This window comes from Platichthys flesus, chromosome 6 (assembly GCF_949316205.1).
Source record: "Platichthys flesus chromosome 6, fPlaFle2.1, whole genome shotgun sequence".
Lineage (NCBI taxonomy): Eukaryota > Metazoa > Chordata > Actinopteri > Pleuronectiformes > Pleuronectidae > Platichthys > Platichthys flesus.
In genome coordinates this window covers 13139046-13164134 of record NC_084950.1, presented here as the reverse complement: position 1 = coordinate 13164134, position 25089 = coordinate 13139046, and the positions used below count along the sequence as shown (strand labels likewise).

Genomic DNA, 25089 nt, shown 5'->3' with positions numbered 1-25089 from the left:
GAAATCTTTGTTATTAAGGCATCTGGATGCAGCAGCCAGGGTTTTACATGGGCCCAATCATAACAAACTTTACTATGTTTTCCTCCAGATACAGTGATAAAAAGGATCAAATTGATTAAGCTAAACAAATGGCCTAATGCCATCTAACCTGAGGCCCACGGTTTGCAAGTCTAGACAGGGGCGGCCGCTTATCAGCATCTGGCATCACCTGCAGGAGGATCCACACCGACTGGACCCACAACAACACGGAGGAGACTCTGCCTCCAGCCCACGGACGCATCCTGGCGCGTCCGTGGGTTTATTTTCATTCCACTAGAAAAAAAAAAAAATCCTCCAATGGCAAAATAGCCGCCGGACAAGGGAGCACACGGGTCAAAGGTCAAGCCTGGACTGACACTCTACACCTCAACAATTTGTTGGGGAGGGATCGTTTTTTATCAGTGGAAGGAAACCGGAGGCTCGCTGAGAATCCAAATCCTGTTAAGTCTTTAAGTCACGCTCCCGCACTGAATCTTTTAAAAGGGTGGACAGGAGACACAGCAGAGGCAACCTGATATTTACAGAAATGTTAATTAAAGAATAATGACAGTTAATAGACAGTGATTGGTATAAATGAGGCTAAAGCCCCAAATCAACACACAGGCTTTTATGCTGCGTCTAAATGTGCATGTTGATTTTCATTATGTGCTGAAGTAATCCAGCTATGATGATGATCTAATGTTGGGCAATATTACATTTTAAACTTTACCACCTTATTCTCAATTTAGACTAATAAGCCTCCAATGATGAGCACCGGCCCGTGCACAGGGAGAGATGGCGCCCTTAAAACGCATATGCTAAAAAATATTTGTCTGCATCTGAAAATTATATTTCCTTCAAGGTGTTGCGAGAACATCAGTTTTGTTTAAACATATTATTTACAGGAGTTTGAGATTCAGTAGAGGGATTTGTTTTCTACCATTTGAAGTAATGTTTCAACCCATAGTCATGTCTTAAACATGTAAAGTTAATGAGGATCAAACTGGAAATACAAGTCAAAAAAGAGCAGAAGCAGAGGTTCGGGTCATGGTTTAACTTTAAAGTTGTTTAATTTGCACGTAATAAAAATTATAAACCAGTATACAGCAACATCAGTATATTTTATACAGAAATGTAAATAACTCAAAATATTATATTAATTTTAGGTGACTCTGAACAGAACATACAAATGTATATCAGGTCAATCAACTTAAAACTGACAAAAGAAAACATTCTGCTCATTCACATAAAAAACTGAGACAAACACAATAATTTCACACGGTATTAACATACATCTTGTGACGCACTTGGACACATCTTCAGTGACGGTACCTGGGGTCATCGGGTCTTTCAACGTCAGACACCCTCGCCCAGGTTACCGGACCGGGAGTGATTAGTTCCCGGGCCTGTGTCCAAGAAGCATCAGCCCACAGTTTGTTGTCCCTCCTGATCCACAGCCATCGTGCAGCTCAACTGATGCTTTCATGTTGCGCGCACCAGTGACGCCCAGGAGCCTGTAAGCTCTGCTTGGTGATGCACACCCTTCCCCCCAATATCTGCATGACCTTGACCTTTGAACCTTCGGCCACCAAAATCTAACCAGTTCATCTTTGAGTCTATGACCCTGTACACACCCGGTTTTAACATTGGGTTTCTGTGATTTGTTCATAATTGGAGCTTTAAGTTCAGGAGGGAACGCACTTTGATCAGATAGCGTTCCAATCCATTCAGGCCACATTCGGATGTGTCAAAACTGTTTTAACAGCGGGAACACGAAGGCGTCCTGGGCCACATATGAACTGTCACTGTGACCTTGACCATCACAATTTTATCAGTTAATCTTTGAGATTCAGTGAATGTTTGTATTAAATTTGAAGACATTCCCTCAATGCATTGTTGAGATGTCCCGTTCATGGGCATGGGACGGACAACCTGAAAACAAAATGGCTCCGACCACTGTCTGTCGCCGAGGCATAAAAAAACACGTTTGTTTAGAAGTTACATGGAAAACTAGTGTGTTTTAATCGCAAAATACAAACAAGACATTTTGTGCAAATTCCTCTTACAAATCAATCCGACTTCAAAGAAATAAAAACAACCAGCATGAAAGAAGACTTCACAATCGTAGTATTTGTCAGTCTGAAGAACATATAATTTACCCCCCATGTGTAGACTGAGTCAGAAAACTAAAATTCAAACACGTCCACATCTCAGTCTTTTTCGTAGTGTTTACACTGTGCGTGTCCACACTGAGGACAGTGGTCATCACTCACCCTGCTTCTTGAGGAAGACCTGCAGCGTCCAGTCCCACTGATCTTGTGGAAAGCGGTTGGACAACTCACAGTAATCCAGCAGCTGGGACACTTTGCACGGACAGAAAACTAAATTGACGTAATCCTGCGTATTCAACACAAATCCTTAAAAAACCCAAAATAAATCTTCTCAATGAAAACTTGTTACGTCTCCTTACTAAAACATAATATCGCCGGCGCGGAAGCATTAAGAAACACGTTCGTTTAAAGGTAACATGGAAAACAGTGTGTGTTTTAATCGCATAATACAAATAAGACATCTTGTGCAAATTTCTTTTACATACCAATCTGACTTCAAAGAACAGAACAGAAACCGATGAACCCACATGGGAAAAAACTTCACATCTTAGTATTTGTCATTGACTGAAGAACTTATAAGAACATCTAAGTCAGAAAATGAAAATTCAAGCCCGCTCTGATCTCAGTCTCTCTTGTAGTAGTTACACTGTGCGAACCCAGTGGTCATCACTCCTCCTGCTTCTTGAGGAAGAACTGCAGCGCCGAGTCCCACTGATCTTGTGGAAAGCGGTTGGACAACTCGCAGTAATCCAGCAGCTGGGACACTTTGCACACAGAGAAAACAAAATTGACGTCATCCTGCGTATTCAACACAAATTTTCTATCTTTTAAAAGAAAGAAATTATTTTGAATTTAACAAAAAAAATAAACATTCCTCAAAAAATTATAAATACTAATGGGGTTGATTGGAGAAACTATATTTCAATTTATTATGATTCAACCCATTTTATAAACCATTAAAATATCGTAAAAAATTATACAATCCCTACAATTTTATGGGTTAGGGTTAGTTAGTTATGGCATTACAGAAATGTGAATTACATACCTGCTGGCTTTGTCTTGTTGTCTGACACATTCTCATTTGCAGCACAATCCTAGGGGAATTAAAAAGAAACATTAATTTCAACTCTTACAGTAAACTGCGGATATTTGAAACGCTGTGTGTGCTTACAATTTCATTTGCCTTATTTAAATTTTGCTTCCAGCTAAATTTTTTTTAAATAAACTCTAAGCAATATTAATGTCAAGACATTTAAATCAAAATCTTTTCTGATTAAACTTAATTTCTTTAGAATAACAAATGAAATCAAACCATCCCGGAGGAAATTGTCTCAGTCCCAGGAATGCTCCTGAGGTTAACTCAACAATGAGGGCAGCCGGGCAAGACGCCATGCATTATTGCTTTGTTTGAAAGAAATGACAATAGCTCGTCTCCCTTTGAATGGAAGTTAATCGGTGTCTAAACAGTGGTGGCTGCAGAGCGGTGAGGGGCGGGTTGTTAGAGGAAGATGAAGGAGACAGGCTGTTTACTGGGAGCTGAAGCAGTGGCAGGTAAATCCACTGTGAAGGAAGCTGTTTATGTTTGTAAAAAAAAAACTGAACAGGGTGAACGATCGTTCATCACCTGTCAAAGATGAGTTTTGACAGAAATTTATTGAGTTTGAGTTTTATTTAGAGGCATACATTAAAAAAAAAAAAAAAAAAAAAAAAAAACATTTCTATAAATCAGGCCTATGTAGACTGCTTATATTTATGAACAGGTGAACTTTGGTGTGGATCTGCATAATGATCTGGGTTTTGTCAATTAAAATATTCTTTTCGTTGTTTCAGAGAATGGATATTTTGCCTTCATTTTGTTTTGTTTTTCACAACTCGTATACAAATTTGTATCCGTTTTCTGGGCTACAACAGTTAATTTGGTCCTGATAATTAAATCCTAGAATTATTTATTTATAGTATGTACAAGTGTTATAATACACAGTATATGTGTGTCCATGGTCCTGTGTTTACCTGAATGAACGTAGCCAGCAGCACGCAGCTCATGTCCTGCTGCAGGATGACCTTGTTCTGAGGGTTGTTGTAGCAGGCCGAGATGAGGGAGGGGAAGAGCACTTTGATGAGGCGCGGGTGGCTGAAGTACTGGAAGGGCAGCTGACACAGTTTCTGCAGCACGCTGGGCTGGCAGCCAGACTGCACTATCACCTGGAACACACAGGGAGCAGGGCGAGTCAGTCACTGAGCCAGTCAGGCGGCCAGTCAGTGGCACTGCTGGTTGTAAATCACAGGCCTGTGCCCCTCCCACATGTAAATCTGCCACTAAAACAACACACAAAAAGCCATTAGGAGGAGACCTGGGGGGCACAGCCTCCCACCACACAATTACAGGCTATAAAACACATTGATGGGATGTTTTGTTCTTCCTTTGTACCAACAGCAATGGCAGGGCTGCCGCAACACAAGAGGAACAAAATTAGAAGTGTGAACTGATGTCGTTATCAGCGGTTGACAACTTCACTTTCAAGGTTTGCGTTAAGCCCTTTTGAGCAACCCAGCGGAATCACAGAATCCGTGCAGGAGGGATGGTCCTGTTCAGAGGGTGTTCAAAGTACAACAGGGGTCCGGCTGGCGTGTGAACAGTGAGGCCACCCCCACTCTAAGAAATGAGCAATACCATTAATGGTATTTTTCACCCCTGCTCTCCATCACAGTCCGTCAATCACACACAGCGTCACATCCGGGCCACCTGCATTAAAACCAAATCACTCGCAGCCTTGTTTTATTAGAGAGGGGACCCGTGCAAAGGACGGGGGTCCCATCCTAATGCTTCGGTCAACTCCCCCGAGCCTCGGAGGAATGAGGGCGAAGGACCAAATAGCCTCTGAGAACCAGTGGCTAAGAAGTAAAAAAAAAAAAAACCTCCACAACGCTGCTTTACAGGTACACTCTACGAGCCGAGGGCTTAATGCCAATGCAAACCAGAAGGGCAAGGTGAGGTCCCCAAGTCACAGTGACATAAATTAACCAGATTTACAAGATTTTAAAAACAAGCTCTCTAATACGCTTCCCCTTTGATAGTGCACTCCCAAGTTTTAGCGGCAGGATAAACAAAGCGATAACTCTTTGCTTTTATCAGTTCAAGGTGAAGCTTCTCAGAGCTGCCCTCTACAGCGGCGTTCAAAGGGACACGAAGCAGCGTCATCGCCCATCATCGCTTGTTTAAAGAATCCATATGAACAGATCAAACGAACTCGACTGTAACACATAACAAATACTTACAAATGTGGAGAGCGCCGCATTTGTCAGGCAGAAATGAACGTGATGATCTGGGAAGCAGAGATAATTTGTGTCGGGATGATTTCTGCTCTGCTGATTGAAATATAGTAATAGTCTTAAAGACATGCAGTGAGTGTGTGAGCGGAACAGTACAGACGAACAAAAATCCCCACACTGACTCAATGAGTGTTTTTCACAGAGGAATGTGGGACTCACTGGACAAAGTCATCCACAGGAGGAAGGGGGAAAGGGGAGAGCTCTGGTTGTTTTCAAGGTAGAGCTGCTTATTTTCCGTGCATGGTCTTTTAGTATTTTCATGCTACCTTCCACTAAATCCTATAATATCATATTTATCATGTCAGTTGCAACACTGCCCAAAGATGAACGGGCGATGGGGGAGGGAGGGGGGTCATAAATTAACGCAGCTGAATTGATTATAGAGCCAAAATCATGATTCTGCAAAAGCTAGAGAATCATTCATGAGTTTTAACCCGGGACATTTATGGTTGAGGCATCATAATTTAACACTATAGCGAGTGTTGGATGTTTGAGCTGCGGCTCTGAGGAGATCCAACCCACAAATCACCCAGCGATCTCATAATCCTCAACTACGCGCAGTTCCATCTTCAGCTGCCTAAACAAATTGTCCACTCTCAAGTGGCCGACGCAGGAGGACATAAAACAAAGCCTGGTGGCAGCAAGAGTCTGGAGGTAACAAAAGAGTCGCCCCGGCCAACTCTCCACGCCTCGACCAGGTGAGGATCAACACCAGAGCCCGAAACGGGTTCCAACCAGAGATTACGCCGCAGTGTTACGTCTCCCCTTCCAGCTGAAGTATCTGCAGCTCAAAGCCTGACATCATAAAACTAACAACAAGCATCTGAACACATACATCTGGCCCGTGTATAAGACAGACCCTGTAAAAGCTCAAGTGTCTTAGCTGTTCTGTTCTCCCTTAAGTTCAGAGCCCTGGTGTTTTTAAAACGGTGCAGAGGTTTTATGGTGCCTCCATTGCATAACATCCTCACTGTCCACAATTACGACAAAGAGTGTGTAAAGTTAATGTCTTGAAACGCAAACTAATTCCTGGGAAAACACTGTGTTCTAAACTAAAGTTAAAACAGATTTGGGAAACAGAGGAAGAAAAAGTCGTCATCCAGCCGTGCAATAAAGAATCTCAAAGAGCATAAATAGACTGCAAGCATGAGGATGAGGCAGAAATGTTAAGATTTAATTAATGAAGTAAGATATTAATTTATCTTGATATTACATAATCTTGATTGTGTAGAGGCGTTTCCATGCACTCTAGTGTCTAGACAGATCCAACACCTCTGGAATAAGCAGCATCAGAGCAGGGTCATACATCAGACACTCCATCCATCCACAATATAAACCAGATCCATCACAGTAGGTCTGCTTCACTGATAAGAGAAACAGCTCAGCAGACACCACAAAGCAAAGTAAGCCAAACAAACGGTTTAGTGCTTCTTTACAACATTTACAATGGCTCATTGAGACATGTGCAAATTGCCTCTGGACAACTGGATGCTTGCGAAGCAGACATTGACATCGACACTCCAACTTGACTTTTAAAAAAGGTAATGGTTGGTTGTCTTACAACCTAATAAAACCGGCTGTTTACACAATAAAACTTAATAACTCTTTATTTATCTCTGTGAGCTTACACTGTCATTCCATCCCAGATCGTACTGCAGATAACACCGAAACTAACCTGACAACAGCGCAGACAAATGGAAACTGCTCACTGAAAAGCTCTGAACGGCTAAAAGTTTCCTCGGCTTCAATTTGAGTGCGTTGGACCTGCGTTCACCCTTGAAGCGGAGTGTAAATCATCTACCGAGCTAACAATCAGGCCCTCTCCTGCCAGTCAGCGCCGAGTGCGTCTGTCTGCATCTCTCTGCCTCTGTTTACTCTGCTGGGTGATACAGAGTGTGCATTCCCCAGCGCTGGCTCCCTACGGTCTGCACGAGCTGCACTTACCCTGCAGGCAGTGAGCAGCTCGGTTGTCTTGGCAGTAATGGACTGCTGAAGGGAGCGTTTCAACATCAGGTTAACAGGAATTACAGGCCCAAAGCTCGGCATGGGCCTGCAGGGCAGAGGAAACGCCCTCGTAGAGAAGAGGAAGAAGAGGAACGACCCCCACAGATAAGGCTGGGCTCTGGAGATGTGTGAGTGGGATGTTCCGTCCAGAGGCAACACAAAGCTCATGAGATGGCATAAAGAAAACAATTTATGAAACTTAATCACAGAGGTAATATCAGGAGCCAGTGCAGGGAAAAGGGTCAATACGCTACCTGAAATTACACCCGTTTCTAAGTGTATATACATATAGCTCACTCGGCTGGTGTGTGTGTGTGGCCGTTTTCCATGTACACAAGGAAGAGCTGCAGTTTTCTTAAGATTTCCGCACTCTTGAAATTGCTTGTGTCTCTTTGAAAGGCAAGTGGAAATCAGGCGGGTTAACGTGTCAACAGTTTGAAATTACAGCTCCGTCAGTTCAAAGATTCAGCAGATCATCGCTGCGGATGAATCACAAATGAATCACTGGATCTAAAAGACAAGGAGATTACTGGGACATGGCTCCTGCCGGAAAAAGGCAGCACAGTTAAATGTCAAGTTATACAGTAGGTTTTATTTGTTCAGTGTATTTGTGTGTGTGTGTGTGTGTGTGTGTTCGTGTGTCTGTGAAGACGTTACTACTGGCGCACCCAGCAGACAATGAAACATATGGCTACATGGCTCAGTGGCTTTCACGACCAGAGACAGTTGACGAACACACAAGTCTACATATGTCACTCTCCCAATAGCTTTTTGTGTCATTAGGTGAATTATTAATGTGTTCAGAGCAAAGGGAATACATCACAGCGTATGGTGCAGTTTCAAAGCTCTACTTTTTATGAGAGGCCCCTTTTCAGGCTTCTCATATATTATAAATATATATGTTTGTATGTATATATATATATTAAAAAAACAAAAGCTGAAGTGCCGACAGTGAATCAGCCGCACAAGCCTCGGCTCGGGATGCTTTTGTGTTCTGCCAATGCTTACATTAGCTTGAGAAAAGCTCAAGCTGCTCTAAATATTCCCCTTAACGCCGTCCATCTTGGAGCAGAGCTGAATGGACGCGTTCCAGGAACCGGACCACTGGCAAAGATCAACTTTGTGTGGGATCTTGTTTCCTGACAATCTATACTCAAATGTGATTTTCGTTAACTTCTAAATTAGATTTTCAAACCCAAAAGCAAGTTAAGCTTTTCTCTAAATATTCGTTTTGGCAGAACCCAGGTTGTGGAGGACAGACAGATTTTGCATCAAATTAGCAAGAGGCAAATGTTTTTTAGTCAATCGTGGCTTCAGTTTTTACTGCCACTGTAGTTGTACAAAGACAAATCTGTCATCCACTTTATTTAATCATCGGTCCTCATTTAATTATTCAATTTAATATGCAAATTGGATCTACAATGACCAACAAATGCTAATTCTGTACATCAAAATAATTAAATTGGATAGGAGCAGAGAGGGAAGCTTAAGTACCATAGAGGGGATGAGGAAACTTTAATTAGAAGTAAAAAAAAAAATCAAGAAAATTAGAATAAGTAATCAGCCCATAAATTGTTGTGATAGGGTCTGGCTGCGACTCTGCACACTTACATGACATATCAGAGGTTTGAGGATGAAGCTGTGGCTGCTGTGTGTGTGGGTCAGGTTTAACACAATCAAAGCCCAGCCAACTGTAGCATGGCTAATCAGAGGCCCGGTAGACGGGCCATGCATGACAGCCAATTACACAGCAGCCAGGTCTGCTCCATCACATCCTGCTCACTTCAATAGAGCCCCCTAAGTAGTTGTAACACTGGGGAGAGCACGCAGCCCCTGCTTTAGCAGGAGGGAACAATGTGTCACTCTGTGGGACAAAAGACGACACACGGACCAAACGCAGGAAGGTGCCGCGGCATGAATCTTTAAACAGGTGCTTTCTGTTACGATTACAGAACTACACCCCTTTTCTGACAAATAATAGATGAGCATAACAAAAGAAAGGTGATACTGCCCCGATCCAGACAGCTTTTTTATAATGGAAAACATTGAATGCAACTCGAGGAGCAACAATTAGATGATAAGTAGTTTGACACAACGTAACACAACAGTGATCAGCTCTAATTAAATTATTAATCAATATTTTTTTAAATTTTGTCTGAGGCCTCAGATGCTTTTCTGAGTTAAATGATAATAAATTGAAAATGTATTGGACTGTCGGTCTGATAAAGCAAGCCATTCGCTATCATCAACTGGAGTTGTTGAAAATATTGTAGACAATTTTATTTTGGTGATGGCAAAGTTGTGATTATTTATTCATTTTTTGCCTATATAATTTCTGAGCACCTTTTAAACACTTTCTGTTGGCTTCATAAATTAAGACAAATTAAACTTAGCTTTTTTGGTAATATGATTGATTGGAAGTTGTCATAACTTATGGCAATTTACATACTGTTAAATTCAAATATTTATACCAATTAATAACAAATAAAACTGATAAAAAATAATTATAAATCATGACTGTAAATATTTAAAAAATAAATATTTATATATATATATATATATATATACACACACACACATTTATTTATATCAATGCTAAGAAGTGCTAAATAAATTGGGTAATATTTTTGTGCAGTCAGCACGAGGTTGAAGCTGCTTTACCTGGTTGTCAGGATGGTTGACGGTGAAGTATCCCACACAGGTGATGACTTCATGCAGCAGCTCTTCAGAGGAATGCTGGGAGCAGTACCAGAGCAAGGAGCTGACAATGTGCCGGAAAGCCAGAGACAGGCCCTCAGCTCCAAGAACAGACTGGCAAGTCACAAACAAAAGCATTTTAGTGTGTTCCACTGTAAAATAACCATTAATCATACATTATGATTTCAACAATAATAAAAAAGTTATAAGTTTTGCTGGTGGGAACATGCATGGTGTAACAGTGTAAGCAATTCAAGCACGGTCCCACCATAAAACACCCAAATTCCGCTCAGAGATGAGATGCTGAAGGCGGCTCCCAGACAGTATTTATTAAACACGTCAGGGTGACAGAGCACCATAAGATCATCACAACTGCACTGGAAGTTTGGGTGTGTTAGCATTGTAACATCCATAAACACAGCACCTGAGAGGCTGTGCATTATGTTCAAGCATCAGATCTACACATACAGGCAGTGTAGTTAGGAGGAACTATGTAAGCAGCTGTCAAACTAAGCAAAAAGCTAAATGTTATTTAAGAATAAATGCAAACATTTCGATGCAGCTTGTCTATACTGCAAAGTTCCCTGACGTGGCAAATGGTGAATTTACGGCCTGAATTCCGATCATCCACCCGCTACAATAAGTATTAGGTCTGTGCTGTGAGGTAATGTGAAACACAAGGTGATTACAACTCACGGCCAAAAAAGAAACATTATTTAAAATGTTCATAAAACTCCAGCAGGGAAACCCTTTCATTTCCAGCTGTTTTGAGTTGACCGAGTGTGGCAGGTCAGCGACAGGAACCTGCTTCAAAGTAATTACTGAAAGACATTAAAATAATTAACGCTTGCTCTCGTGCCATACGGTCCACGCGGTGACTTAGCACTGTGAAGCTGCTGCCCTCTCCTCCTCGGGGTTGGGTAATGTACAGCCCCGGCGTACTGAGCTAATCACCCACGCTTCGTCCTAACGGCTGACCCATCAGGATCTATTCAACCCCAACAGCTGACCTGAGGTCAGAGGGCACCTGTGTTTATGTCCACAGGTCAGCTTTGTCCTGAGGAGAGTAACTCCTCTTCTAATGGCTCCTAACAAAAGGAACATGCATTCATCTGATTATGTATACTGATTTACTGAAGCCAGGGAGAATGCTTTTTATGATAGTCTTCCAATTTGTTATATTAGACTTGTCCCTAAAATAGCAAATAGTATTAGGTTTTCAGCGTAAGTACTGAGAATGGCAATTCAGAAACCATGCTGAAACATAGATTAGATAAAGAATACAAAAAAAGTTATAATCTTCTGTCACCAATGCGCAAACACTGCAGTGTAAATAGATGATATTTTGGGGTTTATGATGAATACCTGGAAGGCAGATAGGTCAAGCAGGGCAAAACTGTTGAGGAAGCGGATGCCTTGCAAAGCCACCTGGATGACCCCTGGGCCGTAGGGCTCCTGACTCTGGGAAGCAGACTCTGGTGAGAAGCTGTGCAGAAGGATACAATACAGCGTGTGCACCACTCCCACCAGGTCTGTCGACTGCAACAAGGCCGTCAGTCCGGTCGGGTCCTGACGTTTGTTGTCAAATATACTTGGAGCACTGGGAAGCAAGAGAGATGGGGAATGAATGGTGAGCAAAAATATGAGGAAATTAACATTAACAAATATTATCTTTGTGACCCCCTGCTGATGTCAAGCAGTAAAAAAATTAAATGAAAATTGGACAATTCTTTCGTAGGGACGTCACAGTCTGAAGCTCAGCAGCTCATAGATTTATTTACCAGACAAAAGCGATAACTTTCCCTTTAGATAAGAGATATACCCTGTTAGCGCTGCGGTACTCCCTGACTTAACTTACTGCCGTGGGTGGAAGAGCCCTAAGTTCAAAATCTGTTACATGTTGGACTACAGCTGCTCTTAAGTTCATCTTATGCTCTTCATGTGCTTCTCTTTTACTTATGAAATAAGCTTTGTCTTCTTTGCCTGCAAGGATTCTCCAATATGTTCCACTATCTGACTGAACTGGTGAAACCCACCGCCATCATCTGTGGTTGCAGATGAAGAGTGGAACCTTCAAGATAGTCTCTTCCTCTCCCACTCCACCGCTACAGTAAACATAGTAAAGCCATGACGTGAAGTTCATGGCACCGACTCAAAGCTGGCAGATTGTGTTGAGCTGCCTGACAAGGTGCTGAGCGCCTGGGCACATTGAATCAAAGCCCGCCTGAGAGGATTCAAGGTGTTTGTTTGGCTCCAACAAGATGCGACCCTGCTGGTTAAAGGGATTGGTAACATCATCCTTTCTTTGTGGTTCCCATTTAACAACAAAGTCGTGGATAATGCTGGTTCGAAAAGAGGAGGTACCAGCTTGACAGTACCAAGAAAAGTCAAATCAAACCAACTTGTCTGGCATTAGGGCAGGAGACTTAAACATTTTTATGATTTCATGAAAAATATGGACATTTAGATGACACATCAAATCTGTAAAAAAAAATTAAAAGACCAAACACTTTTTGATGTGAAAACATATTAATCATTGCTGCATTTTCTGACCTACAAAAAATTAAGCGCCAGAGAAAATGCAAATAAATCAATAATATTATCAGGTCTTTGAGGTCACAATGCAGAAGACTGGTGAAAATGGTGAGCGAGTATGAACGGATAATTTAAGACTACCACAGCAGCACGAGCTATGATTTGCAGCCCTTTAGAATGGAGGGTGCGTGACCTCTGGATGGAGGCTACAGTGCATGCCGATACTTGATGTTAGCCAACAGGCCCTGCGTGAAATATGCTGCTCGACAAGAACACAGCCTCCTAATGCCATTATAATCCCCTGACAGAGCAACTGGTATGGTCAAAATATTCTGCAGGCGCATTGAGAATTCTTATACACGACACACAGAGAATCTTGGCAGAACGCAGCTCATTGGCTGCGGCGTTGACCATGGTGTCATTAAATCTGCGTGATGGGACAGATTGTTTTCTCACAGATATTCAGTGACAAACACAGTAGCCGTCTTCCATCACGCTGGTGAGAAGCAGCTGGTCATTGCTACTGAAGCACCTTGCAGCTGGTACGGTTCAGCAGAGCAGTGGGTGAAACTGAAAAATCGAATGACGAGGTGTTGGAGTGATGAGGCGTTAAGAAGCGAGGTTTTTACGGCTTAATCGCTACTTAGATTCAGCATTAAGAATTAAATGTATACATGGCTATTCCCGTGGAGCTTTTTATTGTAATGCGTGACATAAAAGCATATCGGGGCCTGCTACCATAGTCAATATTTATTATCTTTTTAGGTGAGGAATTGGGGTGTTGATGTCCCTCGGCGTGTCTGTGTGCTTAGCCTCTGTCAGCGGCGCCACTGAACCTCTCTTAGTGGAGGTCACCGTAGCACACATGGGTGGGCTTCCCCCCTGCTGCAGGCTAAGGTTTATGGTGAGTGACAGAGCGCTGGGTCAAGTAGATACCTATCTCTATGTGCAGTAACGACAGCTTAGCCTGGCTGGAGGAAACGACCTGCCGGCTGATTGCAGAGGAACCAGAGTCTTTGTTTGAGCAACCGCGAGCCCTTCTTTATGGATCCTTGTGACATTTGAGAACTGATAGTGACTGAAGCTCTGTCATTGGATGCAGAAAGAGAGAGGTATGTGTGTGTTGTCGAAGGGACGATCAAGAGATCACAGATATTTGAAAAGGTGTATAATTTAAGAGATGTGCTCACCGTGCTGTTACGACAAAACGCAGCTTACACATGCTGTGCAGCAGAGCCGACGCCTGCTGGAGGAAAGCAGACATCTTGGGGTGCTCGTCGACAGGACCCTGGATCGACAGGAAGCACCCGTACAGCTTGTCAATCAGACCCATGTTTACTACGTAGCTGCAAGAAACACATGTGACAGAAACATGCAGTGGTTAATTACATTTTTTCCCCAGGAAGGATTAACATATTTACCACAGGTGACTTCATTTGTAAAAATCTCATCTCACAGTGGCAAACAAAGGCCTTTACTGTGCCTACTTCCACAGCACTGCAGCTGAAAGCGGATACCTCACCTCAGCCCTCCACCCCCTGCTTACTGTGATATCTCCAATTTGTCTTTGCCAATGACAGGTCTCATGATCATGTTGCCTGTACTCTTTCAGTCACAAATCACTGCTAATAGTGTCATTAGAGGGCTTTTTTTGGACCCTGTGCCAAACCAGCTCTAGGCCCTTGACAGTCTGCTGACCTGGGACCGTCTTCTCGCAGCTCAGGTGTGCCTGCACCTCCGGGCTCAGCTCAGGCACAAACAGCCTATGAAAAAGGGCTTACAAGTCACTGATGTGGTCACTGTTCTTCATCTTATGACTGTCCCGACTCTTTGCTTCTTGCAAATAGCTTTTTTTGTTAGAACTGTCACTCAGAGTCCTCATCCTCTGAAAACAGGTGATTATGAGCGTTTTCGACCCGCCACTGCAGGTCATCTGACACTTGAACCGAGTCCCATTGTTTTGACTTGATCCTCTTCTACAGCTTTACTGTGGTTGAAAGGATCTGTCTTCACACTGACTGCTCTGTTAAATGCCTGCACGCTAGTTGACAACCGGCCTGGTGGTCGAACTTACCCCATTTTGCATCATCATTTTGAGCATGGATAGAAAACATTCATGACAAGGATGGGGGACTAAAAGCACTGAAAGCCGAACTGGGAAACTGGTAATGAGAGGAGAGGAAATGGTGAACTCCTTTCTGTGTGATATATGGGATTGTAAAATGGGAGGGTGTTGCAAAAGCTGAAAATGTTTTGATCTTTTGTCCTTCTTCACTGGCATATACATTATACAAGGCAGTTGAGGTAAATCTTGAGCCCGTACTTGGGATTACCAGCCTGACGATACCATTTTTCTCAGGCCCTCCCCTGTCTCCAGGGTTACGACTGGGTCAGTGGATGAGAGTGGTGGGCCTGTGCAGCTGCTCCGTCCGGATGAATCATGGCTTGTGGGAGGGATGGTGGAAAAGACTGCACTCTTCCACAAGAGCTCCATCAGGCCGGGCCTGCCTTTCCTCACAGCCCACATTTCTGCAACACAGCACCGACTCCTACAGCTCAGACCCACATGGCGAGCTCAAACACCAGGTTCAAGGGGACCTTTCAAAGCTTTGGAAGTGCTCTTTGTTTATGCTACTTTGTACCCCCCCACCCACCACCTCCAGAACTGAACTTGAAATGTGGCACTAAATGTGTGGAAAAAAAGTGCAATCTGGAAGGATGCCAGCATACACCGTCATTCTCACACAACTCCCATTCTAACAAGACACCAGTTGGACCATGTCCAAGGGATCTGACATTTTGTCAGCCTATTCTTTACATAGGGCGCGCTGTCTAGGAAGTCAGAGGTTCACCAAATCTCAACCCGGTGAAGAGGAGTGGAGGAGGGATGTGCTAGAGGAAGTTAAAAGGTTGTGAGATGAAAAAGAGAGGTGGCATATATTAGGAGGAGAAGCAATGTGAGAGGAGCACTGGAAGGAAATGGTACCTGATGAGGTCTTGTGAGCGAGTGTTGAAGGACTCTGTGGGAGACTTGACTTTGGCATCCGGGGAGGAAATCAATGGGGTTTCGCCTTGTCCAGACTCGGAGAGATGCGGCCACAGGGAGCCAAGGATGGTAGCAATGGTCTGTAGCAGGCCTGTCGTCAAACCCTCAAAGACCTGTTTGTTCACACTGCGTCCGAAAATGGATTTGTCCTCATCTGGGACATGGAGCTGGACCAAAAAATAAAAAATCAGAACTAAGAACAACACAGACTGCCTACCTTTTGAGCAATTCATAAACCTGGGTTATTTTCATCACTAGGGTCACTGACTAGGTCCCTGACAAACTGCTGAAGAAATCTGACAATAGCTAAAATGCCTTTAGACAAAATATCTACAAGTGCAGAGAGATAAACCAAAACAGAGCAATTGCAACTTTTAGCATACACATTATACGTCATTTAATTAACACAGAGCTACAAGAGGGCTTTTCCTACATTCTTCTTTTACAATTTGAATTCATTATTTAAATGTTTTCAGCCACAAACTAGTGGAATCGTTGTGATATACAATGACTACAATTATGGTTTAAAGTAAAGGATTCTGACACAGGAAAAAAATAGTGTGCAAACAAGTAACAAGCTGCGTTTTGACAAGATGAAGGCTGAAATAAATATGCTACTAAAGAATTAGACAATTAGAAGTGCAATTTCCTTATTCACATTTCAAGACAAACATCATGAAATACACAAGCATATGCCTGTGTTTAAAATAAAGTGCTGCAGCAGTGTAAGTAAAACCCTCTCATTTGGTCTAATGGTTGGGGTGAACGCTGACAGCATAGGTAAATCCACCGACATTCTCCACAAATCTAATTAAAAGTGGACATGGTCATGAGGCTGCACTACCCCCACTGCTCTACCCAACTGCTCATAGCACACGCATACCAGAACACAGACAAGCACATGTAGAAGTTAATGGTCGTAATTTAAAATCACAGCTCATCAAAGAGGGGTGTGCAGGAGCATGGGTTTGTGGAGTCCAATTCTTAATCTGCATTGCACACATGGGGAACAGTTAGTTTGTCTCCTGCAGTGCTGTTGGATATGTCAGTCAGCAGAGCAGCTGCTGGGATATGTTTTATATAAACTGAAACATACGGGGCTAACCTCTCCCTGTGCGCCCTAAGGAAATATGACTGCTTTGGATTGGAACTCGGCCCTGGAGAAGGAAGCCCCAGAAGAGTTCATGCATGTACCACAGCCCTGTGCCTGTGCCTTGTCCCGTCTGTGTTGTGAGTGCAGGCGGCCCCAGCGAGCCGCCACCTTCAGATGTTTGGAGTGGGCTGATGTTTACAGTCCTCCTTACAGAGTGCTGAAGGATATAGGCTGACATGTCGCCACAGTGCAGCCGGCCTGCCCGACTGCGCTCTCACATTCCCCTCAGTCGGGACGCATCGTGGAGGGCTTGAGCAATGGTTTGTTAGTTAGAGTACGTATCTTGCTCTGTCTTTCATTAACAATGCGACAGGAACAAACCTCAGTAAAAAAGACCAGGCATTTTTTGTGGTCAGAGCAATATACAACGAAAAACGTAATGAAAAGGAAATGTGTTACGAGACACACACTTTGAGCTCTTTGTATGCAAACACATTAAGCATCTCTACATTTACAATACTATACAAATTCAGACAATGCCACAAACACAAACTGAAAAAAATGACTCATTGCATGATTTAAAGTATTTTGTTTGTGATGCCAAATTAGGTCTTGTTCATGTGTTGAGGTGCACAGACTTACTGTGAGCTGATGCAGCAGCAGGTCCATGAGAAGCGCGATCTTGTTGCTGAAGAGCACGTAGGAGCAGTTGGTGGGGCAACCGGAACAGGCCAGGTAGTAGGTATTTACAGCAGCACAGAGAGATCTAACAGAAAGACGGAAAAAGCATTATTAATCACACGTTTCAAAACACCTCAAGTCATGCTGATACTCCCCGCTAGCAACTCATCACAGGAACACTTTGAGTGCGATGTAAATGTGTAGCCCCGGGCACTGACAGGACTATCTGCAGTCATCAGGAAACCAAACACACTCTTCTGTATTTGTGGTTCCTTAAGGGTGCAGTTTTTCTTTACGAGTCAAAAGAGTATCTCACCGACAGCGCGAGCAAGGAAACTGTTTGGGGGAATAAAAACACTCATATCAGCTACTTATGCGGAGACTCCCCTCACTAGAGACACCTTCAGAGAAGCTGAACACAATCTCAGCCCCATCTTGGCTGACATGCTGCAGCATTTCCGCTGGAGAGATAAAACTGTTCCTCTCAGCAGCTCGTCACAGCCGCCAGGCAGCAGCCACAGCGTGCCTCTGTATTATGTCTGCTCTAAAACAAGCCCCAGAGAAGATTAATGCTTCAGATAACTGACCAGTCGTTCTGCTGTGACTGCTACTCCCCCTCACCCCCGTTTCATCAGTTAATATTTTTTGACAACTGTATATTTTAGCCATTGGCGGAATGGCGTGTCCTATCTACTCGTTGGAAGAAAGGAATCCGCCTCTCCAGTGCCTAAAGTAGGCCATGTTTATTTCAACTGGTAAACATTTTGATATCTACCGAAACCTTCACATCTGCTGTGCGTTTTCCGTCAAACCATGCTGGCGTGGTAAAGGAAAATAGATTAGCCTGAGGCGGACCCGAGTCTGTCAATAACTTCCTCGAGTTTTTGCTTTGCGTTTCGCTCGTGGGCGGATCAGTCGTTTTGGCGTATCATTATTGACATTGCAGTGTAAAGCTGTCAGACATGGAATGTGGTGTTAATGTGAGAAGCACTGCATTTAGTCCGATGGGAAAGTGTCCAAATCCGACATCAAATCTTACTTCCGTCAACTTGAAAACAGAAACGGAGCACTTTAGAAAAAATATATATCATGAAATGAGCTTTCTTTGCTTATCGCTGTGTGCCAGCGATATTGACAGTAATTATATTAAAGCATAAAGATGGTATAAAAAGTGTAACCATAATGCTTAAGTGCACTGAAGAGGTGAAGTAACACGAGACCCTAACCAAACTAAACTTTGTGTGATTCCCCAGCGAACATGAGACAAGGATCAGCTTCTATGCAAATACTAACACGACAACTCAAATACCTGCTCTCAAATACTACTGTATAATTACATGCTTCAAGCAGCTTATGAAATTCTAACAGTGGCAGCTGCCATGTACATTCCTGCAAAGGACAAGAGTTAGTTTAGGTGACTTAAGTCACCATTGTGGTGTTTAAGATCATGTCCCTGTTGATTATACCTATGACAACTAAGATCTGGTGCACTCCTCCAGCCAAACTTTTCATGCATGAATTAAATAAATAAATCTCAGACGCAATAGCATCACCAGTGCATTCAGAAAAGCTTCTTGGAATTCGGCCATGCAAATCCTTAACTGTGTGTAACGGGATATTTAATCGTTGCTTTAGAAAAGGAATGAAGAAGTCTGAACTTTGAGATGAGAGAATCTGGAGAGGTCATTCAAAACCTTTGACTTCATCGTAGAGTTCATGAAACCATGCTCGTGTTCGTTTGACAGAAACATGTGAAAATATATGGTTAAGAGGACACACTGAAACAAAAGTCAACCACTGAGCGATGACAATACAAATTATGTGGTCACGAGATTAATTTAATATTTAAAATCTTGAAAACTGACCGTAGTCATACCTTTTGGCAAAGTTATGCTTTATTCAGGCTTCACAATAAACACCAACGTTGTTGAGGTTATGATGACACTAGGCAAAGTTTATGTGTCAGACTGTGTTGGAAACGTTTGACCCTTGTTAAACTTTTCAAATAAAGTTTATGTTCGGTAAATAATACAGTGATTTTAGGGACTGTTTCCCTTAAGGGTCAAATATACCTTAACCCAAATATATCTTTATTCATGTGGTTTTTCTCCAATTATTTGGCTGTTTAAAAGTGTTCCATATTTAGGTTTCTAGTATTTTGAATTAGAACCCCAAAGTGTAATGAAAATATGCATGCATATGTCTTTTCCATATATTTAATGCTTCATACCTGATAGTATAACTAGAGAAATGCAAATTTGTTTATCTAAAATCTATTCCCCACAATCCTGACTATCATACTCTAATTAAATCATTTGGCAGGACAGATGTGGCCCTGTGGCTTCACAAATCGACTCAGTCAACTGCTCATATAATGGCCATGCAATTGCTTTGTAATGCAGCTAATCAGGCTTGTCTTTGGTCATCTCTGAACAAATGAGGAGCCTGTAAAAAGACATGTTTGAGTTATGCCCCGACACCGGCTCATACAATGAACCGTCACAGTGATCTGTCTTTGGTTTCCTCCCACCTAATTGAGCCTGATGAGCATGACACCTGATAGTCCGCCCTCTCTGGGAATCTCTCTGTCTCAATGCCCCTCAATGACAGCTCCAGTCAAAGATTTTGCAGAACAATTTAGTGAAGTGCCATGCCAGCTTGTCTCAGGTTGCACAAAAATGTTGCAGGGTTTGACGTGCCCCCTCCATCCAAACAGGCAGCATTCTTCCACCTACACCATTATAGGGCTCTTCTTATTATATTACACAGATAGTACTTCACATATTCCTAAAATGACCACAGCCGCCATCTATCTCCACCCACCTGCTGCACTGTCACTTTAGGAACCTGGCTGCTTTGAACATAAAAGCATTAAACTATTGTCATGAGTTTTAGCTGGTGGACTTACAAGTGGGCGCTGACGCCAAGTTGAAAAAAAAAAAAAAGAAGTGAAATTGAGAAAGAAAGTGGGAGGCAAATAATGAGCGATGTAATCTGCACACCTCCACTACACAGCTTAACCTCACACAGCCAGGGAATACCATTTTACTTGTAAAGCCATTCAAATCCAAAGAGAAATGAGCCCAAGAGGCAGAGGGACGGAGCACACCTGATCCTGTCTCGCCACCTTTCAGCCCTCTGGGTCTCTGCCTGGGTGGCCAACAGGCTAACACACAATAAGGTTGAGGCTTTGGAGGTGGGGGTGGGGGTGTCGGGGATGCATATCACTTCTACATTAAAGCTTGTAACACCAGAAAATTAAGACTAAAAACAATATGAGGAAAGACGGTTTGTGGCTAAAAAAATTTCTGGACTTCTGCAAACAAGGAGTAAGAGAGATATATAATCGATTTTGACCATCCTTCTGCATAAAGCCATTAATTGTAGTAAGTTGCAAACTCTCATTTGAGCTGACAACAGGACACACATGTAAAAGACTCTTTATGCTTTTTGTCACTGCCTTGAGTTATCAGGCCCTAGATCGGAGCTCCTCAACCTGAGGCTCACATTTCTCGCCCTCTCTGTTCGTTTCCTATGTGCACAGTCAAGCCTGACTGGAGCGACGCTGCAGAAATCGGACCAACTTCCAGATCAGGTTGAGTCCCTGCCTCCTAAACAGGGTAAATTTGTGTCCAGGGGAAGAAAAAGAATCCTAAGCCAAAATAAAAGGTGAGGAGCAAATCCATTTCCTTGTTCTGTCAAACAAACCCTTCATTCACTGCTATCTAAATGACATTTAATTTGATTCTGCTGTTGATCTCTCTGATACCCTGAGTGCTTCTAAGACATCTACTCTACTGGCTGTCGTGCCACAGTGGCCAGGTATGAGGAGGGGGGGAAATCTGATGAGCCGTCACACACCATCATGCACAGGAGCATGACCACACACACACACACACACACACACACACACACACACACACACACACACACACACACACACACACACACACACACACACACACACACACACACACACACACACACACACACACACACACACACACACACACACACACACACACACACACACACACACACACACACACACACACACACACACACACACACACACACACACACACACACACACACCTTCAAATGGTGGAAAACATCCTGAAATAAAACCAGTGGTAACAGATCTGAGTTCACAGGATACACCAGGTCATGTGAGACTGAAGTCGAAATACAAATTGGGTTAACACATGAAGGTAACGATGAGTTACTTTCTTCATTGCTCTGCCTTTTGAAAACCAGCGAACTGTATTAACGGATTTAAGTGGATTTTGTGCAACTCAAATATGAATGTCTCTGGTCTCTGAAAGCTACGACCATGCAGGAGACTTTTGCTAAAGGAAGATTTGAAAGCTGTAACAGTCTTTGTTCCTCTCTTCTCTCCACTGACCCCTATTGGAAAACAGAAGCCACAGGACAAACTAAACCTTGAGATTTATTTTTAAACAGCTGTAGGTTTTAAGTGAAAAAGATTCTTCCATTCACACAAAATTAAAACTCAAAAAGTTGTGCCCTTTACTTGATTGTCCTCACTAGTTAAAAGAGTTTGAGCCAGAACTGCTTCAACTTCATAATAAGGATTCTAAGCAGCATATTATAGGTACTGTTGCAGTTGGCAAGTGTGATTTCCTTATTTAAATAAAATAACATAAAAAAGGGTTAGGGTTACGGATGGATTTGTAAATTAATTTAATCATTCAAAAATAATAAGACAAATATTAGTTTTTTGAGAATCTTCTAAGCAAATTGAATTTGGAATATTTACAGAGCAAAATCATTAACATTAATTCATAATAGAAATTTGCATTGAATTTTATTCCAATATTAAGAAATGACATGCTAAAATTTGAAGTGTTGTTGTTCATTGTGAGATTTCCTCTCTGCTGCTTAAGTGAATGAGAGTGGCAGCATAAACTCTGATCTAGACATTCCAGTGACCACAGGGTTACACCAGGACATTAGCAGAGCCTGGTGTAGGAATTAGCTCATTAATATAATGGTAACAAGATGGAATCAGCCTCCCTGGGGAGAGATACGGCAGGAGCATCTCCTCAGCTGCCTTCCTTTTTTTTTTTGTAAATCACTCTGCTCATCTGGTAGGAGGAGCAGATCAATACAGCAGCATCACTGTAAACAGATAATGCAGCGCACTCTGGGGCTAGCGTCTGTATAGCAGCCCATTAGGCCACACAGCCATCAAGATGACGGATAGTGATAAGTTGAAAGCTGGGCTGCGTCCTTGTGTTGCATTTCGTCACCAGCCACTGACTCCGCTGACCCGACTGAGCTTCATCACAAGCTTCTATGTAAAGTGTCTAGAGATAATGTGTATTATGAATTGCAGCTATACAAATAAAATTGAATTGAAAGGACAGGTTTAAGTGCGACATCTCCTGCATTTTACATGGTTTCCAAAATAGAAAAAACTGACTGAGGAGAGGTACAGAATAAACAGAGCATACAGCACACAGTATATATATTGTCCAGTTAAAGAAGCTTATTGCTTTAGGCCGATCATTTCTCAGTTGGCAAAGCTCCGAGGGTCCAGCGGTATGAAAGTGAAACGCAAACCTGAATCAAGGTATCCAGCTCATTTGTAAACAAGCTCTGATAACCTGTTAGTCCTTGGATATACTGGTGTGTATCTGTGTCACTGTGTTAATCTCATGCTTGTGTAAAACTCCTCTGCAGAGGAACTTGTTCAGCCTTGTGAAAAGTTTACTTATGAGCTACGTCAAGACCAGTCCTTATAATAATTCATAACAGACTCCAGAGTTGGATTGTAGAAGTGTGGAGAAGGATTAAAAACACATCAGCCTAATCTTCACCTCGTACTTCATCACATCGCCACCGTTAAGAAGATGTCTTAAAAGCCAAGGAGGGAATTCTGCACTTGAGCTAACAAAATGTCTTGCACCGATGCACCAACAAACTCGGCAAACAAACGCTTAGCACAAGTAGAGTCTCAACATATGAGATGATAACATTTCTTCCAAGTCTTTTTGAAATTCCCTTAGATTACAATGATTGAGGAAGAGAGTAACGGAAAAAATCAATATACATGTGATGCCCTTTAAAAGCCTTATAAATATAAGAAGCATTTGTCCATTAGCAGAGATTCAGAGTCCAGAAAATGCTAATGAATGGGAGAGCAAGGCCATTCGAGTCCATTACAGAGTCCCACTAGTGAGTAGTAGCAGCCTCTTTAAGGTTATCTACTGGCAGGCCATGCAAACGTAAAGCCCACAACTCAAAAATACTCAGCACTATAAATGATCGATGGGACACTTGTGCTTTTTGCGTTTTCAAAGAAAAAAATAACACAAATTGATTATGGAAATATTTTCCATTTCTAGACGGGCAGTGCAGCTACTTCATTGATGGATTTTGAGTGTATTTATTGAGATGAAGCAACTATAAACAGTGACTCGCTTTGTGCAATTGTATAAACATTATCAAATTGGGAATAAAGCAGCATGTTGTCAGTGAGGTTAGAGAAAGGATACAGTCAGTGAGTGTAACAGCTGTTCACGACCTTGTGAATATACAGCGGAGTCCAGATGAGACTGTATGCAGTGTCCAGAAGTGTTTCTGTGTTTTAAACAAAATTGTATTTGTTTGTTATTCTTCCACAACTGTGGCTGATATTCATCAACAAAAACTGAGATGTTAGGTAAGCTTGATTAAAGTTATTTCATTTGTGTGCTGTTTGATAGGTTTGGTCCCTTTCCAGTGAAAACAGTGGACTTTTTATGAACTATGAAGACAGCTCGTTTTCATCTTTGTTACAGTGCATTTTTCATCCTGTGGTTAATCCAATATTCTTTATTTATTTTTTATCTCAATGAGTATAATTCATTTCTTACCCCACAAACCTTCAGCTGAGCCCCAAAAAAATGTAAACATGCTCAAAGCAGATGTACAAATAAAAGCACTAAAGCACTCAGGGTAAAGTACTAATAACCCTGCCCAAGACAATTTGTATTTAAAGTGGAGTCATCATGCAGGTCCCGCTCATAGAGAGTTTGTGTCATGGAAGAAAAATCACCTGTTCCACTGCTGACATGGAACCTAAAATTAGATACGAACAGACTCCAATAGACCACACTCACCCGTGGCTAAAATCAGCAGGACACAACAATTAAAACAACAAGTGGTCAGTATTCCCAAGAATCAATTTCTCCGAATCATAGGCTAAAGAGACAGCTCACCCTGCTGGATTAAAACGTAAACTTGATAAAATGGCAGGATTATACATTTTAGGGCATAGCAACAGACTTTTTCTGTTGAGCTGTGAATTAAATGAAAAAGAAAACATTCAAGATCACATGTTTCACTATATCATATGAATATGAACATGTTTCAGTTTGGCGCCGGTACTCACTTGAGAGGAATACGAGGAACTGCAGTGGGTGTGGAAGCAGCAGTGATGACATGCAGAATTTGTTCCAGAGCCGACAGGCCGCCGCCCACTTGGAAGGCAACTTGGTCCGCATTGTTCTGTTGAGGACAGACAGACAAGCAGAGGTACAGTCAGGGGACAGTGAGCCACCGACTGG

At 42.4% G+C, this 25089-nt stretch overlaps 1 protein-coding gene across 3 annotated transcripts in view; it reads right to left on the bottom strand.

The window, feature by feature from the left end:
• Positions 1 to 1063: 1063 nt before the first annotated feature.
• The window catches only part of scaper (S-phase cyclin A-associated protein in the ER), a 58544-nt gene continuing 34518 nt past the window's right edge, over positions 1064 to 25089 (bottom strand). For all 3 annotated transcript variants that reach the window (XM_062390283.1, XM_062390285.1, XM_062390284.1), the window contains 9 exons: positions 24915 to 25030; positions 17477 to 17600; positions 15682 to 15908; positions 13886 to 14041; positions 11526 to 11760; positions 10125 to 10274; positions 4140 to 4331; positions 3175 to 3223; positions 1064 to 2893 (listed from right to left, as the gene is read on the bottom strand). In XM_062390283.1, coding sequence (XP_062246267.1) covers positions 2796 to 2893; positions 3175 to 3223; positions 4140 to 4331; positions 10125 to 10274; positions 11526 to 11760; positions 13886 to 14041; positions 15682 to 15908; positions 17477 to 17600; positions 24915 to 25030 — 1347 coding nt within the window. In that variant the 3' untranslated portion in view covers positions 1064 to 2795. The remainder of the gene's footprint in view (positions 2894 to 3174; positions 3224 to 4139; positions 4332 to 10124; positions 10275 to 11525; positions 11761 to 13885; positions 14042 to 15681; positions 15909 to 17476; positions 17601 to 24914; positions 25031 to 25089) is intronic.